Consider the following 16,189-nt stretch of genomic DNA (forward strand, 5'->3'; position numbering starts at 1 on the left):
AATGTCCCTCTGTTGTTGAGGTGAATGAGAGTTGCTGTCAGAGTCACTGTGGTCACTGAGTTTTCAGTTTAACTATTTATAACCTTTTCTGACCCGTAAGTGTATCTGTCTTCCAGCTCTCTCCATGGCAACGACATCTCTGAGCTGCAGGAGGGTATCTTCAGTGATGTGGTCTCCTTGTCTCACCTGTAAGTCTTTATAAATGCAGTCACACATCACACACAGGCTTACAGTACATACACAATGACAGCACCAACTGGCTGCAACAGTAGGAGAGTGGGGTCTGTCCTTACTGACAGAATGAGGTCTGTGTGTATGTGTATGTGTGTCCATGTGTGCGTGTGTGTGTGTGTGTGTGTCCGTGTGTGCGTGCGTGTGTGTGTGTGTGAGAGAGAGAGAGAGAGATGCATGTTCATTTCCCTGCTTTTATGGTTCCACTCAGATAAAGTCCAGTTCCCAGAGAATGAGTGGTTTCAAGTGAAGTGGTTTGCTGCTGGATTTAATTAGCTGAAGAGATCCATTGCTTCCCATAGCTCTATTGATCTGAGGCCTGTGTGTGTGTGTGTGTGTGTGTGTGTGTGTGTGTGTGTGTGTGTGTGTGTGTGTGTGTGTGTGTGAGAGAGAGAGAGAGAGAGAGAGAAAGAGAGCATATACAGCATAATCATCTTCATGCAAGTATTACACGTGATGATCTGCAGAGATAGTGGATAGAGGGAAGAGAGGCAAAATGGAGATGGCTCGAGAAGGGCAAGATAAAGATAAAGAAGGAGAAGGAAGGAAAGAGAAGGATGATTAAATGTGAGCAAAAAGGATGTAAAATGAGGTGTGTGTGTGTGGGGGGCATTTTGACTTCTGAAGCATGGCATCATCTCTGCAATAGGACCTTGCTGACTCCCAGTATGTAAAGAGAACAAATTGGGCTGTAAAGTGATCTCTCGTCACTTATTCCGCTGCAGAAACCGACTTTAGCTTTGCTCTGTGATGATTTCTTAATTTCTTGAGGTAGAGCCTGCATTTGAATCCTTTGTGAATTTGCAGCAGTGCGCTACCTGAAACATAATAGCTAACATTTTGCATTTAAAAACCCCCCAGTAAGGTCTACAGAAAATTTTGAATTGCACCAATTCTGATTTTTCTCATTTTCTGTCATGGATAAGGTGGTGGTGATGATGTGGTACTAGAACAATGCAGTCTTAACAAACAACATGAAGAACCCCCGTCACCCTAAAGATCCCCATAATGGGTCCAGGCTTTATCTAGTATTCAAGCACAAGTCACACGTTAATATGCGTGTGACATTCTGAGTGAAGAGGCTTCCTATTTCAAAAACCAAAACCAAAATGGAAGCAGATTTTATTTTTCATTTCCATTTCATTGAATTTGGTTGAATTGCAGATTTTCTCTTACATTTTCAACTACATGAGTGTTACAGTTCACTGCTGTAAGGGTGTTTAAATCTCACTGTGGGCTAGTAACACATTGTCTTCATTGTTCTTTAAGTGTTTCTGAGCCATAGAGTCCAAGAGATTTCAGGCTCACTGTGGCTTTACAATTGCAAAGCTGCTGCTAAACCTGAAGTCTTTGTTTATTTTCCTGATGAAAATTTAAAAAACAAAAAAGCCCAGAGCTTAGGAGGTTAATCGACTGATAAGAATTGACTTTTCTCTCACATGACTTGAAATGCTCTGACCGTATTCTGTGTCATTGTGGGGACATTTTTGCATTGAGTAGTATTTGATCCCACATTTGTCTCCAATTATTTTATCAAGTGGACCACTCATATATGAATACATTTTTAGAATTTCACAAGCATGTCAGTATGTGTGACACTGTCTCTGTGTGAGCACTGAGGTCTGAGAGCTCCACCCTGTGGCTTTGAAAAATATTGCAGCGCATTTTGTTAAAGGTCAACCCTCCTTCCTCTCTGATATCAGCGCATTCGTCCCTGTTTTCACTCATTTTAATCCCCTCTTTCTACGTCTTCTCTTCTGCTATATTCTCCTGATACTTTCATTCCCCACTTCATAATCCTACTTTTTCTAAAGTTATTCATTGAGAGCGCTTGCAGTCACATGAAATAACAATGGCTGTTTTCTTTTCTTCACATGCATACACACAGTCAACAGACAAAAATCTAGTTCTCAGATTTCTATCCCAAGTAAGCTGTCATTATCACAGGAAGTTATCACGCCAGGTTCATTTCCTTTCTGGAATGTCTAAAAGCAAAATTACTCCAGATCTTACTGTGAGCTATGAAATGGCTTTAGCCTTATTTCTAAAATTTAAATCTATACAAAAGCAGGGTTCAGTATGGTTTTATTAAATCAAATCACATCACTTTTATTGTCACGTCACATCACTGGTACAGCACATGTGAGTGAGATCCTTGTATGCAAGTGTCACAAGCAACAGTGGTGTGCAAAAATACAAGAAACATAAGAAACAAGCCAGATGTAAGAGCAGGAATGTGAGAATTATAAGAATAAATATATGTACAATTATAAGGATGTACATGCACGTGTGTGTGTGTGTGTGTGTGTGTGTGTGTGTATACATCTATGCAAAATATACAGAGGTCAGCAGTTTGAATATTGTGCAAAGAAATGGCACATATGTACAATATGGAGTCCATAGTGTTGAAGTGAGAGTGAATTATTAAAAGGATTTCAAACATATGACATCATTTTTTAAAACCTTAAAATGTTTATTGTTAGTTCTCAAACAAGTGAAACAGTTGTGTAATGCTGACAAAAAAAACACCTGGTGAAACATGACACAGCTGGTTAGTAACAGATCAGCAAGGAGCAGGAGTATAAGAGCATCCCAGACAAGTAGAGTTACCTGCATTTGAAAAAGTCTTCACCAGTAAAGAGTGCCTGGGTCAATAGTTCAGCAGCGATTCTCACTGTGAAACTACAAAGAATTTAGAGATTTCATTCCCTACAGATCATAATATCATTAAAAGATTCGGAAAATCCAGAGAAATCCCCCCCACACTAGAGACAAGGCGGAAACCAATTTTGAGTGGTCGTGATCTTCAGGCCCTTGGGTAGCCCTGCATTAAAAACAGACACAAGTCTGCAGAATGTGAATCAGTCTGTATTAGTTTACACACACATGGGCAGCCTAACATGGGGAGAGACTGTTACAACAAGCTACGATGGATAAATGTAAATATGAGCGGAAACAACTAGAATGTGAAAGCACTGTCAAATACATTCAGGCAGATCAAATTGTTCCAGCTGTGGAGTGTGTAAATGTCCACAATATTAAGTATTAAGAAAATATGCTTTAAGTAGGGAGAAGAGTCTGGGTAAAAATGTTAATATACTCCTCCCATGGGTTTGCCACAAATCCATCTGCATGCCTCAGGATCCTGAGGGTGCACAGGTCCTGGAGAAATGGCAGATTGCAGTCTGCCTTTGTCCTTGGCAGTGGCTTCAGAGTAACAGATGGTGATGGAGGAGGTGAGGATGGAGGTGTAGAAGTGTAACATCAGTGTCTTTGGCAGATTGAACTCTGTCAGCTGCCACAGGAAGTGTCGTCTATTGTGTTTTTTCTTTTCTGTTTTTGCAAAGGTATCATTAATGCTAAATGATAAATGTGCAGTTAGGAATAATACAAGCTGTAATCGAAGGTTATAGTCCTGGATCACCTTGGTTATCACATGTGGACATGATGTCAGGGAGGTGCCAAGGTGTATTCTGTATGCATTCCAGCAACATTGCTCCATTAAAAACATGTAAATAAATAAATAAATACTTTTTAAAATAAAGTATCAGTGCCTGCACTCAAGATCTGTCACCCATTTTGACATTCAGAGCATTAGAAAACAACAAAAAACCCAAACTGTGGAGCAGCTAAACTCCCAGCAAGAGTGAGGATAACGTTTCACTTTCATGTAGGAACTGGACTCCTCACCTACCAAGCACTTTAACAGAGGTCAACAGAAGAGGTGATGCAATGCAGTGGTTAACTGGTTAAATCCAGCATTAGTATAGCGTTCCAACTGTTAGAAAAGGCGTGTAACTCTAAAACCTCATCGTTCTAACATCACTCTCCTTTTTTCTCTTCAAACCTTACCACTCAATCCAACTTTTGTAGTTTCTCTCTTGCCTCATTTTCTCTTTTCGTGCCTTCAGTGTACTCGCTTCTGTTCTCCCATCCTTCCTCCAAAACCTGTTTTCTGTCTCACTATCTCCATCAGTGAGCGGACTCTTCATCTGCTTATTTCTTCAGAGCAATTGGAGCCAACCCGCTGTACTGCGACTGCCGTCTGCTGTGGCTGTCAGAGTGGGTGAAGAGCGGCTATAAGGAGCCTGGTATCGCCCGCTGTGCTGGCCCCCGCGGCATGGAGGGCAAGCTGCTGCTCACCACGCCTGCCGACAAGTTCCAGTGTGTAGGTAAGCTGGCAGTGAAAAACATGCGCACCTTACAGCAGCTTTAGTTTTATGCATCTCATAAGACTTTGTAGCTGAATAAAATATTTTACTTGGTTTATAAAATTGCTCTTTCACCAAACTGGCTCAGCATTCAATCTAAAACTGTTCACATGAAACACTAATATAATTTGTTGTCTGTAGGGTGAATTGTAAAGAAACAGTTAATTGGCTATTTCCATCATATATGATTTTTGCAATTGAATTTGTATAATGATCAACGCCCACATACTGTTGCTTCGTAATAGATGATATTTAATGAAAGGTTTTCTTTTCTGTTTGACCTTCAGAGGGTGTTGACTGCTGTTACTCCCACACACTAACAGCTAAAGACACTATAGTGGATCGTGTCTTTGACTGTGAAGTTAAAGTATGCAGAAAATTGCTTTAATAAAAATGTGCTAAATTTCGCTGGCAAGCTGTTTGTTTTAGACTCACAGCCTTCACAAACACCAAATATTCCACAATGAGCAATAATAATTCAAAATTAAATTAGAGTTAAATTAAATTAGTAAAATCACAATTACAGTTTTAATTATTGTAGATTTAAGAAAAAAAAGAATAATTATCATTTTTACTAAATGTAGTAAAAAAGAAATGTTTTGTATCCGTATATACACTGAACAAAAATATAAACGCAACACTTTTGTTTTTGCTCCCATTCCCCATGGGATGGACGTAAAGACCTAAAATTCATTCCAGATACACAATATAACCATCCCTCCCAAACAGTGGTCACAAATCAGTCCAAATGTGTGGTAGTGGGCACATCTGCTATATTGAGATAATCCATCCCACCTCACAGGTGTGCCACATCAGGATGCTGATCTGACATCATGAGTAGTGCACAGGTGTACCTCAGACTGCCCACAACAAAAGGCCACCCTGGAATGTGCAGTTTTTTGCGCTATTGGGGGTCTGGGGACCCAGAACCGGTCAGTATCTGGTGTGACCACCATTTACACTGTGGTGTTGTTACTTTTATATAAGTAAATGTAAAACCATCTTCCCGCCTTTATTCAGCTATAATACCATCAGTATTAGGACAAAGGGGAATACACAAGAGTCTGAAAAAATGTTAAGCCAATTCTCATTGCTTAGTGTATTTGTGATTTCCCATGGGGCATCCCTAACCTGTTCACATCAAAAAATCTTGAAGTCGCCCCTGGTGAAATAATCGTCTCACTGAAATTTGACAGCATTCGTCATTTTTAAATCCCTTCTATGCCTTTGTTGCCCTTTTAATGTCTATTTAATCTGTTTCTAGAGGTTTTGCCTATCTCTCTTTGCAATTTTATACTCTTTGTTTTTAATTTAATCTCCTTTCTTGGAGTATCTAATTTGTTTGCATTTGTCTTGCCTTCACTGTTTGTTGTTTATCTTTTAGAGCAGAAGCATACTAATACAAATATTAAAACAAGAAGTTGTTAAGAAGGTGCATTTAATCATCATCAGCTGGTAATATCACTCAGATGGCTTTATTTGTTAATCAACATTTGACTTTTGAATGACTTGTAAAGCAGTGGATAGAGGTTAGGGATTCAGATTTCTCCTATGTTTTTCTCTAGCCTTTTTCTGCTTATCAAAAAAACAAAAAACAAAGCAAAACTACTGACTTAAAGTTGTGAAATAAAAGGCAACAAAGTTACTAAGAGGAACAGCAACTGCTGTAAACAAGAGTGCACGGAGTTAAAGTTTAATTTAAACATGGCACCGGCGAAAAGAAAAGAGGCCCCAACATCATCAAGCCCAGAGGTTTAATCGCACTCTCTTTCTGGTGTGAACATAGTGTGAATTTTCCTTCAGTGGCTTCCTATCAGACTTTGTGTGCATTAACACTTTAAATGATGTATTTCTAAAATACTATTGCACTGTAAAATTTATTGTGGCGGTTCACTCTAATTAATTATTTCTCACACCTTCTGTGAAGCCTTTTGCAAACAGGGTGGAGCTTCTCTTGTTATTGCACAGGAACAATTTTTCATTTCACTTCTTACGAGTCTTGCACATAGTAGGAAATGTCACTTCTGTAAAGAGTGCAAACAAGCAACCGTTTAATAATTTGTCACTTGTCATGCTGGCACACAACAGTAGGAGTATCCAAAATAATAAAGTAGACAGGCTTTTTTTTTGTATTACATTAATAAACAGTGGTTATTAATGCGTCTGTCACAGCTGTTAGTGGATCTATTTTGAACCCAATTAGTCACTGTGTCACAGCCTTATAATCCCAACAGGGTTCACATAACACAAACCTGTTCTGCACCTCAAGTTTTGCCGCGTTGCAGAATGATCACGTAGTCAGTCCAACCCAACCCTGTATCTCACATATGTGTAAAACTTGCTATAAATCAGATGCAGATACTCTGGCCTGTGTGCTCAAACCAGAGTCATGTCAACCAACACACCAGAATACAAATGTTCCTCAGGCTTTTGCCAAAGCAGAGCAGTTTAAATAAAAAAACAAAAAACAGACACAACATAATAGATGTTTTTCTTTAAAAAGAAATACATGTGTTTCATTCTGATTGATTCATCTAACAGCAAAATAATTCATTATAAATAAATGTATCCATTTACTGTGCACTGGACTGTGCACCAGAAATAATTATATCTGGAAATTAAAGAAAAATAAAACATAAATGTTTTGTTTCTAAATTTAGGATTGGTCATTGCGTCTTGCCTGTGATTGATACATTTGTGTATTTGTCATGTGTGCCTCACATGTGTGTTAAAATGACTTGTATAGATTTTACAGCTGTGTATGTTTGTGTAAAATCAGGTCTGGTGGAGTCATCTGTTCAGGCCAAATGTAGTCCGTGTGTGTCTTCCCCCTGCCAGAACCAGGGCATCTGCAAAGTCCACCACACACAACAGTACACCTGTGTCTGCAAGTCTGGCTTCACGGTATGCAACTATGTGTGTGTGTGTGTTGCTTGTTGCAGTTTGAGTTTGAGTTTGTATTGTTTTCTTAAGCTTTATCATCAAAATATGAGCTCTGGCAGTCCCACAGTAATATATTTACAGAGCTAGATCTGATGTTTAAAGCCACTGATCCAATATTTTATGTGTTCGTGTGTAGTCTGTGATTGTTTTGAGATCACATCTGTCTCTGATAATCCCATCCGGTTACTCAGCTTGGCCTGATCTGTTTGTCTATGCTCATCAAAAATATGCTGTCAATTCAGTTTGCATGCATGTGGTGTGTAGGGCAAACACTGCGAGACTCCAGTTGACGCCTGCGTCAGCAATCCCTGCACCAATGGAGGAACCTGCCTGAGTGATGAGCAGACTAGAGGATTCAGGTAACAAAAATTTGGTGAAAGTAGCAGAAAAAACCTCTTTACCAACCCCACCAACAGATTTGGTCTAGTGGATGGATGTGGCATCATGTTGCAGAATCAAGCCCACCTGCTAAGATTCAAACATTAGTATGCTAAAATATATACCATGCTAATAAACGTTTGATATTAGCGCGTTAATGCATTTAGCACATGGAAATATTTGAATTTGTCTAAATGTTTCGTCTTCATAGTCAAGTTTCTTCTTTTGTTCTTTTTTAAGCTGTGCATGTGCTTTTGGTTTCCATGGCACTTTTTGCGAGGTGAACGTGGACGATTGTGAGGACCATGGTTGTGAGAGTGGCGCCACCTGTGTCGACGGAGTTGGCAACTACACCTGCTTGTGCCCTCCAAACTACACGGGTACAAAAGCAGCATCTGAATATTTATTACATTTTACAAACTGTTCACTTAGAAAAATGCTGCATAGCTGATCCATCACAGTAACATATTGAGGATTCCTGTAACAGTCAAAGGAGCTTGCAAAGAAGTCCAGAAGCTTTTCTTTGCAAGCTCCTTTGACTACGATGACCTGGATGACTGAGAACCTTCACAGACAGATTCCTGTAACACCTGTTTTAGGTCTGCTGTGTGAAGAAGAGGAAGGTGTTTGCTCTCCTGGTAGAAACCCCTGTCAGCATCAATCCACCTGCGTCAGCACTCCAAACGGCCCCAGGTGAAAATGCGCACACACGCACACACACAATTACTTCAGACTTGGCTAAGTTTGGGATCCCAGATGAGAGAGAAATTACAGACACATGCAGATAAACATATACAGAGTTAATTTTTTCTAATGTTTCTATTTACTTCCCCAAATCCTACACCATTTGTTAATTAGTATTTATGCATATTTGTGTGTGTTTGTGTTCCAGGTGTGTATGCATCCCAGGGTGGGTGGGGCCAGACTGCGGTATTGATTATAATGAGTGTGTGGATCATCGATGTCAGAATGGAGCCCAGTGTGTTGACCATCTGGATGGCTACAGTTGTGTTTGTCCGCAGGGATACAGGTGCTGGCAACCTTAAAAAACTATGAACTGTGCAGATACAAATCTAAGAAACTGGGTACTGTGAGTTTCTTTATCATCATAAGACCATAGTGCTGGTTTGATTATCATGGTAGGAAGTGGGATCATTGTATTTCTTTGTATGTCATGTCTGATATCCTTTATTATGACCTCTTTTTCCTCCTCAGTGGTGAGTTTTGTGAGGTGGCCCTTCCTGCCCCGCTGCCTTGCCAGCTTGCTCAGTGTCAGAACGGTGCCCTCTGTGAGGAAAAGCTGGGAACTGCAGTGTGTCAGTGCCTGCCAGGCTTTGAGGGTCAGAACTGTGAGAAGCTGGTCAGCGTCAACTTTGTTGACAGGGATTCTTATGTTCAGCTTCAAGATGTCAAAAACTGGCCTCAAACGAACATCACGCTACAGGTGAGAACATGCTCACAAGTCCACACCTAGCGAGAGCACGTGTTAGGTGACAGACACGGAAGAGTGTCAGAAATCAATTTCAGCAGCAGCAAGTTCAGGCACACACACACACAGACCTTTATTGGTGTGTTTTTGTGCGTGTCTGTGCGTTAGGTGTCAACAGCAGAGGAAAATGGTATCTTGCTCTATAACGGGGACAATGAGCCAATCGCTGTGGAGCTCCATCAGGGTCATGTCAGGGTCACATATGACCCAGGGAACCAACCTGCCACTGCTATCTACAGGTAAACACACACACACAGTGGTCAGAAGGACCACCCGTCACCCATGGCTGATGGGTGGTCCTTCTGATTCTCATGAATATGCTTAAATAGACATATTAGGGAAACATTTAGAAAAGCAGGGTAATATGTTCTAAGCACAGTGTCAGAGGTTAATCTCACACACAATTTCCTCACACAACACAATCGCAAAAATATTTCCAGAAACAAAATCAGTAGTATATTGTAGTATATCCGTAGTAATCAGGGGTATAACTTGAAATTAGATTAAATGTCTGTATAACTGGCAAACTGAAAGACAGTTTCACAGTACTCTAAAGCTGCAATGTGCAGCATCCCTCATTTAGTGCTCAGTAGCAGTTCTGGATCTTAAGCAATGCCATTTTTGTTTTTTTAACTTGGCTGCCTGTCATTTCTATGGGTGCACGGACAATAGAGTAACCAGTGTTTGCATTTACCAATGCTGAACTTTGCTACAGCATATAAATCACCCAATGAACAACCTGAATAATGATCTTCTCGATGCTACTTGATTTCAGCTTGTTGGACAGACCGTGCCTGCAGGCCTTGGTGTTGCCTGACGCAGCTGGCTAGGGGGTGGGCATGGGGAAAAGAGGTGCTTTGCTGGCAGGCTTTCATCTCCATCCTGCCAAAAGCTTCAGCTGGTCTTTTGTTTGTTGTCGCAGTTTAATTCACTGACTCCTTCAGCATGAGTGAGAAGTGGTCAGAATCATAGACTGTCTATAGAAAAGAAGTTTACTAAGCACAGCTACTTCCTCTCAAATTGGACTAAGTGACTTACTGCCACATCTTGAGGTACAAAGTGATATCAGGTGACTGCACAGGCTGGTGCACGCTAGTTAACTTGGCAACGCATTACTTAAAGGTTTTTCATATCATGACTATGAATTCTCCACACTGTGTTGAACAGTTTGATTCAGTGTTCTAAAACATCCATCTATTTTATCTAAATCCCCCTTTTGTATTACAGTCTCTCATTTGTAGCTGAACCACAGAAACACTTTCAAATGAATTATAAAGAGAGAATTTTATACTACAAATAATGTTTCCTTGAAGACATCCAGTTGATCCACCAGGCCAAAAGCTGCGTTTTATTAAATCTGGTGACACAGAGAGACCAACAATGAGGCAGTGCAAATCTGAAATAAATATCCTGTTTCTACAGTGGATTTTGACAAAGAAGACATTATCAGGCTGATTTTCTGGGAATGTGCAAGCTTGGGTTCATGCTGTGAACTAAGGACATAACACTTTACTAAAAACCAAGCATTCAATCAAGCACATCTAAGAATAACCATGGTATAGTTCTGAAAAATATGAATGACTCCCTCTTGGTAAGAAGGAATCGTTCATATTTCATATTGCATTCCCAGTAAGAATGCTTAAACTTTATTCACTAGTTTACTAATCTCATATGTTAGCAGGAAAAATGGAACCAGACATTTGTTAAATTTAAAGGTAAAAAAATGTGGGTTTCAGTTGTTTTAATGCAGTAAAATAAACAATCAAATGCTTCATTTCTCCTAAAGACAGGAAGTAAATGTGCACTACATTTAGACTAAGCACTGAAGTTGTACCGTGTGAGGGTCATGATTGGCACCTGAATTTGACCGGCTCAACATGTTTAACATTACACTCAACCCTCTGATTCACGCAAACTGCTGCATGTTGATTACTGTATTCTGATCATCAGAAGTTCAAAAGCTGAGAGTTTGTTGAGCTGAATAATCCACTGGACTCCTGTCAGGCCCTCATCATCCTCTCAGCTCACTGTAGCTCAGCAACCATGCTCAGCGCCCGTTAGGTCTGTGTCGTTGCTCAGAGACAGTCCTGCTTTATTTGGGAATGTGGACACATGACATCAGCGCTGTGGGTTTTCTGATTTAATCACAGATTCAGCCAGAGGACACTTTATAGTTGAGAGTCCACTTGATCAGGTATCAAGTGCTTAAATGTTTGCATGGTTCAGTGTTAAGAAGGAGGAGGCACGGCCAGCTGGCAGCCTCCCGCACACACGTGCTTTGGGCAAATCTGTGTGATGTGCAGCTGCAGACGAGAGGGCTTTGGGACCAAGATGTAAAAAAAGAAACGAACAGATAAAGACTTGAGAAGAGAAGAGCGATGAGAAAACTGGAAAAAAATGTAACAAGTGACTAAAATTAGAGACAAAGAAAATGATATAGGGATAGTGTTAGTGTCTAACACTGGGTCATTGTATTTTGTTTTCTATTCGTGTTCTGGTTTGAGTTAAGTTTACCTTATTAATCCACGCCTTTGTTAGCACTCGGCTGGATTACTGTAATGCACTTTATATAGGGATCAGTGCTTCATACATTACTCATCTACAGAGGGTGCAAAATGCTGCAGCGCGTCTTTTAACTGGCACTGGAAAGTTTGCGCACATCTCCCCTATTTTAGCTTCACTTCACTGGCTGCCCATTTCTTTAAGGATTCATTTGAAATTTCTTTTATTTGCTTTTAAAGCCCTCCATGGCCTAGCCCCATCTTATCTTTCTGAGCTGCTACAGATTTATACACCCAACCGCTCTCTCAGGTCAGCTGATCGGCTATTCCTGAATGTACCCAGGACTGAGTGGAAACTTTTGCTGTAGCAGCTCCAAAACTGTGGAACGATCTGCCTTTACAGATAAGACAGGCCTCTTCTCTGCCTGCATGATAGCAACCTTTCATGGCCATTATAAACTGACTGGCATGTTAGTCATCATCAATGTTCAGGGAATAGGCTGAGGCCAGAGTTGTTGTTGATATTTTTTTAGTTGCTCTAGTAATCATCTTTGAGTTTAAAGCTCTTAACAGTCACCAGGCCGATTTTGGATTTGGTTAATATGCACAAATTATTACACAACTCTTTTCCTCTTTTTGAACATCCAAATGGAAAAGTCTTGAAGTTACTCATCCAGCGAATGCAGGGACAGGCCCCACTTCCACGAGGCAAATGTTTAGTTTAGGGCACTGTACATTAGTTCACCAGCTTCCTGGATTAAAGGTTAGACTGATCATTAGTATCTAAAAGAGAAAGAAAGACAAGTTGTTATTCATTTGAATAATACCAGCAAAAATCAAAGTGGAAACAGTCACTGACAAAAAGACGTAGCTGCTCCACTGTCCTTCCGCTCAGTTACATTTTTACATAGTGCCTAAAACATAATGCAATGTTGTTGCCTCCTCCATAATAGCACAGAGACTGTCAACGATGGGCATTTCCACACGCTAGAGCTGGTGACCTTTAATCGGATGGTGAACCTGTCAGTGGATGGAGGAGAGCCAACAACACTGGACAGTCAGGGAGGAAGTCGTCCAGCAACAGGGGAGGCCCGTCTGTATGTGGGAGGTAGGACCAGGGCTTCACACCTCAGTTCAGACATGAACCTTTGTATTCATGCTCCACAGTTTTGTGGAATATTCTGACATAACCAATTGATTTTCTGTCTGTCCAGGTATGCCTGAGGAAGTGATGCCAGCCTCTCTGGGTCTCTCCTCTCAGACCCTCAACATGTCAAGCTTCCACGGCTGCATCAGGAACCTTTATATCAACCACGAGCTGCAGGACTTCACTCGCAGCCACATGAAGCTGGGGGTGGTGCCGGGCTGCAAAGCCTGTCGCAAACTCTACTGCCTGCACGGCATCTGCCAACCCAACGGTCCACAGGTAGCAACACACTGTCAGCAGTGAAACCTCTTGCAAACGTAATAATGGCATAGATGTTAAATTAAAGCATATTTTTTACATAAATTAGGAGACAAACATGTAATTTACAAAGAATGTTGTCAAAGTGTCACAGTGTGATTATGATTTAATTTAGCTCTAGTTTCCAGATCACTTTTAAATTTCCTGTTTTCCTGAATGAATGAATGCTAGCTCAGTGCTTCTGGGTGTAATCAAGCTATTACTGAGCTAATATAAATTAGGTTATACACACAGTTTTTTATTTGTCCTGTCTTCCTCCCATTATCCCCAACGAGTTGCTGCAGATGGCTGCCCCTCCCTGAACTGTGAAGGGAGTTTTTCCTTCCCACGGTTGCCAAGTCCTTGTTTGTAGGAGGTTGTTTAATCATTGGAGTTTTCTCTGTTATTGTAGGGTCTCTACCTTACAATATAAAAGGCCTTGAGGCAACTGTGGTTCTGATGTGATTCTGTATGAATAAAATTGTATCGAACTCAACATAGTGTATTAAAGAACTGCAGTTTCGTAGAAAACGAGTAAAGCACAGATGTCTTCTCTCTCACAGGGCCCTCAGTGCCACTGCCAGCAAGGTTGGACAGGACAACACTGTGACCAGCCAGTAACAGGAGGTCTTACTAGAGTGGATGTTGTCACTCTAGCAGCTGGTGCCAACCCCTGTGAAGGCAGCAAGTGAGCAGCACTTATCGTGGCATGTTACGTGCTTAGTACAGGACGTGTGCTTCCAAATGTCTTCACTCATTACTCAAAGTGGTTTTTGTAACATTTATAAAATCCTTTTTTAATACTGATTCTTTTCCTCATCTGCTTCTTTTAATTCCAGGTGTGTGAAGGGTGTGTGCGTGGTGCTGGATGCAGAAACATACCGCTGTGACTGCGAGGAGGGATATTACGGTGCACTGTGTAACCTCCAGAAGGAGCCCACGGGCTCATGCCGGGGTCTGAAGTGTCTGCATGGCCAGTGTCAGACGACAGAGGATGGAGAAAGGTGCATCTGTGAGCAGGGGTACACTGGAGAGAGCTGTGATATAGGTGAGTCGGGATGAGCAGTCGGTATTTGAAATTGTTACAGGGTGCTGAGAGGTTTATGTATTTAAGAAAATAATGCCAGCCTTTAAAACATGTATCATGATTTCATGGGTATTAAATTATACTCTACTTGATATTTTAAAAGTTAAGTTTTTACTTATCATTATATATATTTCATGTGACAGCCATAGTCTCAAAGTGCTTCCAAAATAAAAAGGCCAGTATAGCTCACCGGGCTGAGCATGCAACCATATGCTGAAGTATCCCAGGTTTTTCCTGCATGTTGTTTCCCCGGCTCTCTCGCTTTGCTCGCCTGTCTGCTCAGCTGCACTGTTACAAATAAATAGTTAAAAAGATTTCAGATGTCACAACACAAATTAGAAAGTCTTACCGTAATAAAGGATTCAAATGAGAATTAAAGACAATTATACTGATTCACAAATAAAATTTCACAGCTTCAAAATTAAACATCGCAGAAATCTGCAAGATATTTATAGAACAAATTTGTTATAGAGCTTATTTTAAGAAAGAACCCCAGAGACTGTGGTCATTAGAAACTGGACCTGACAAGAGAGCTGGGTGAGAAAAAACTGAGGGATGCTGCACGCTTACAGGTAGCAACTTGTCCTTTACAGGGTGGACCCAGTTCAAAGCATAACCTATTTCTCTACCACTGTTTCTCTTGACTCATTCTGTGAATCATAATTTACTAAATGAATAACATAGTGTAATCGCTCACACGTCAAACTACCATAAACTGTGTTTATGGTCTCAGATGGTAGTTTCTGTGCAGTAGAAAGACGGTAGTTTCTTTTAATCAAAGACAGATGAGTTAAACACTATGAAACACTAAAAAAATGATTTCTGTTAATAGTTAGTTTGGCCACTCTTCAGTTTTTTGCATTTTTCATTTTTTTATTTGTGTCTCACACTTTAAGAAAAAGTTCAAATTTAAAAGTTTGATCACGCAAAAGGTCAAATATTTTTCATCTTTACCTTATGGAAACACAGTTGGACCCTCTTTTATCCATCTGCCTGTGCTACCTCCCACAGAGTCCCCATGTCGAGGCGAGCCAGTCAGGGATTACCACCGGCTGCAGCGTGGCACCATCCTCTGCCAGACGTCAAAACCTTTTTCCTGGGTTGAATGTCAAGGTCGCTGCCAAACGACAGCGAAGCCGGACATCAGCGCCGCCTCCTGCTGCGCTCCTCTGAGGGTGCGACGCCGGCGGCTCACCTTCGAATGCGACGACGGCACCTCGTTTACGCAGGACGTGGAGAAGCCTGTGGAATGTGGCTGCAAGGAGTGTGTGTAGTACCAGTGGTGCACACACGCACACATCCAGACACATAGTTTCAATCACAGCAGACACACACCAAGCTAAACAGGTACACACACTGTAGGATTTGTTTCACTGAAAAACAGACATTTTTTGGTGTTTTGTGCTCAGATGCAGTTTTGTAACATAAGACACTTCTTCCCTTTCGAGACATGAAATCAACGAGTCGACCTCATCATCATCAACTTCCTTTTCTTCACCTGCTGTAGGAGAACCTTCTCTAACTACCAAACTCCAGCTCATTAGTCATACTTGTGTGGTGAGAAGCCTCTGTATGCCTTCTCTTGGTTACCCCAAAAATCGCAACAGCAAACAGTGATTTGTTGGAGGAAGTAAAGGCGCTAATTATTTCAGGACCCATTTACAATAAAGAAGCTTTGACATTCAAAATTGATGAGAGAATTACTCCATTTTTTCAGCAATGCAAAACATCTACCAAACCAGATTTAATTATCTTACAATATCACGTTGTTACAGAACTTTTTACGATGATCTACTACTGAAATTCTCAACCTGCCATCAAGCATAAACTCAGAAAAATGCTCAGTTATTTCTTCACTAAAGCTCAGTCTTCTGTCATATCAATCTGTTTCCTTTCAAAGTAGTC

General features: G+C 40.8%; 1 protein-coding gene across 1 annotated transcript in view; it reads left to right on the plus strand.

Annotated features, from left to right (window-relative positions):
- slit1b (slit homolog 1b (Drosophila)) overlaps positions 1-15,972 on the plus strand; it is a 79,514-nt gene extending 63,542 nt beyond the window's left edge. Inside the window, exons 25-38 of the mRNA XM_026171939.2 lie at positions 117-188; positions 4,240-4,403; positions 7,222-7,346; positions 7,650-7,744; positions 8,004-8,143; positions 8,363-8,456; positions 8,656-8,793; positions 8,979-9,207; positions 9,361-9,491; positions 12,707-12,861; positions 12,968-13,179; positions 13,761-13,885; positions 14,037-14,245; positions 15,296-15,972. Coding sequence (XP_026027724.2) covers positions 117-188; positions 4,240-4,403; positions 7,222-7,346; positions 7,650-7,744; positions 8,004-8,143; positions 8,363-8,456; positions 8,656-8,793; positions 8,979-9,207; positions 9,361-9,491; positions 12,707-12,861; positions 12,968-13,179; positions 13,761-13,885; positions 14,037-14,245; positions 15,296-15,558 — 2,152 coding nt within the window. The 3' untranslated portion in view covers positions 15,559-15,972. The remainder of the gene's footprint in view (positions 1-116; positions 189-4,239; positions 4,404-7,221; positions 7,347-7,649; positions 7,745-8,003; positions 8,144-8,362; positions 8,457-8,655; positions 8,794-8,978; positions 9,208-9,360; positions 9,492-12,706; positions 12,862-12,967; positions 13,180-13,760; positions 13,886-14,036; positions 14,246-15,295) is intronic.
- The last annotated feature ends 217 nt before the right edge of the window (positions 15,973-16,189 follow it).

This window comes from Astatotilapia calliptera, chromosome 6, assembly GCF_964374335.1.
Source record: "Astatotilapia calliptera chromosome 6, fAstCal68.1, whole genome shotgun sequence".
Classification (NCBI taxonomy): domain Eukaryota; kingdom Metazoa; phylum Chordata; class Actinopteri; order Cichliformes; family Cichlidae; genus Astatotilapia; species Astatotilapia calliptera.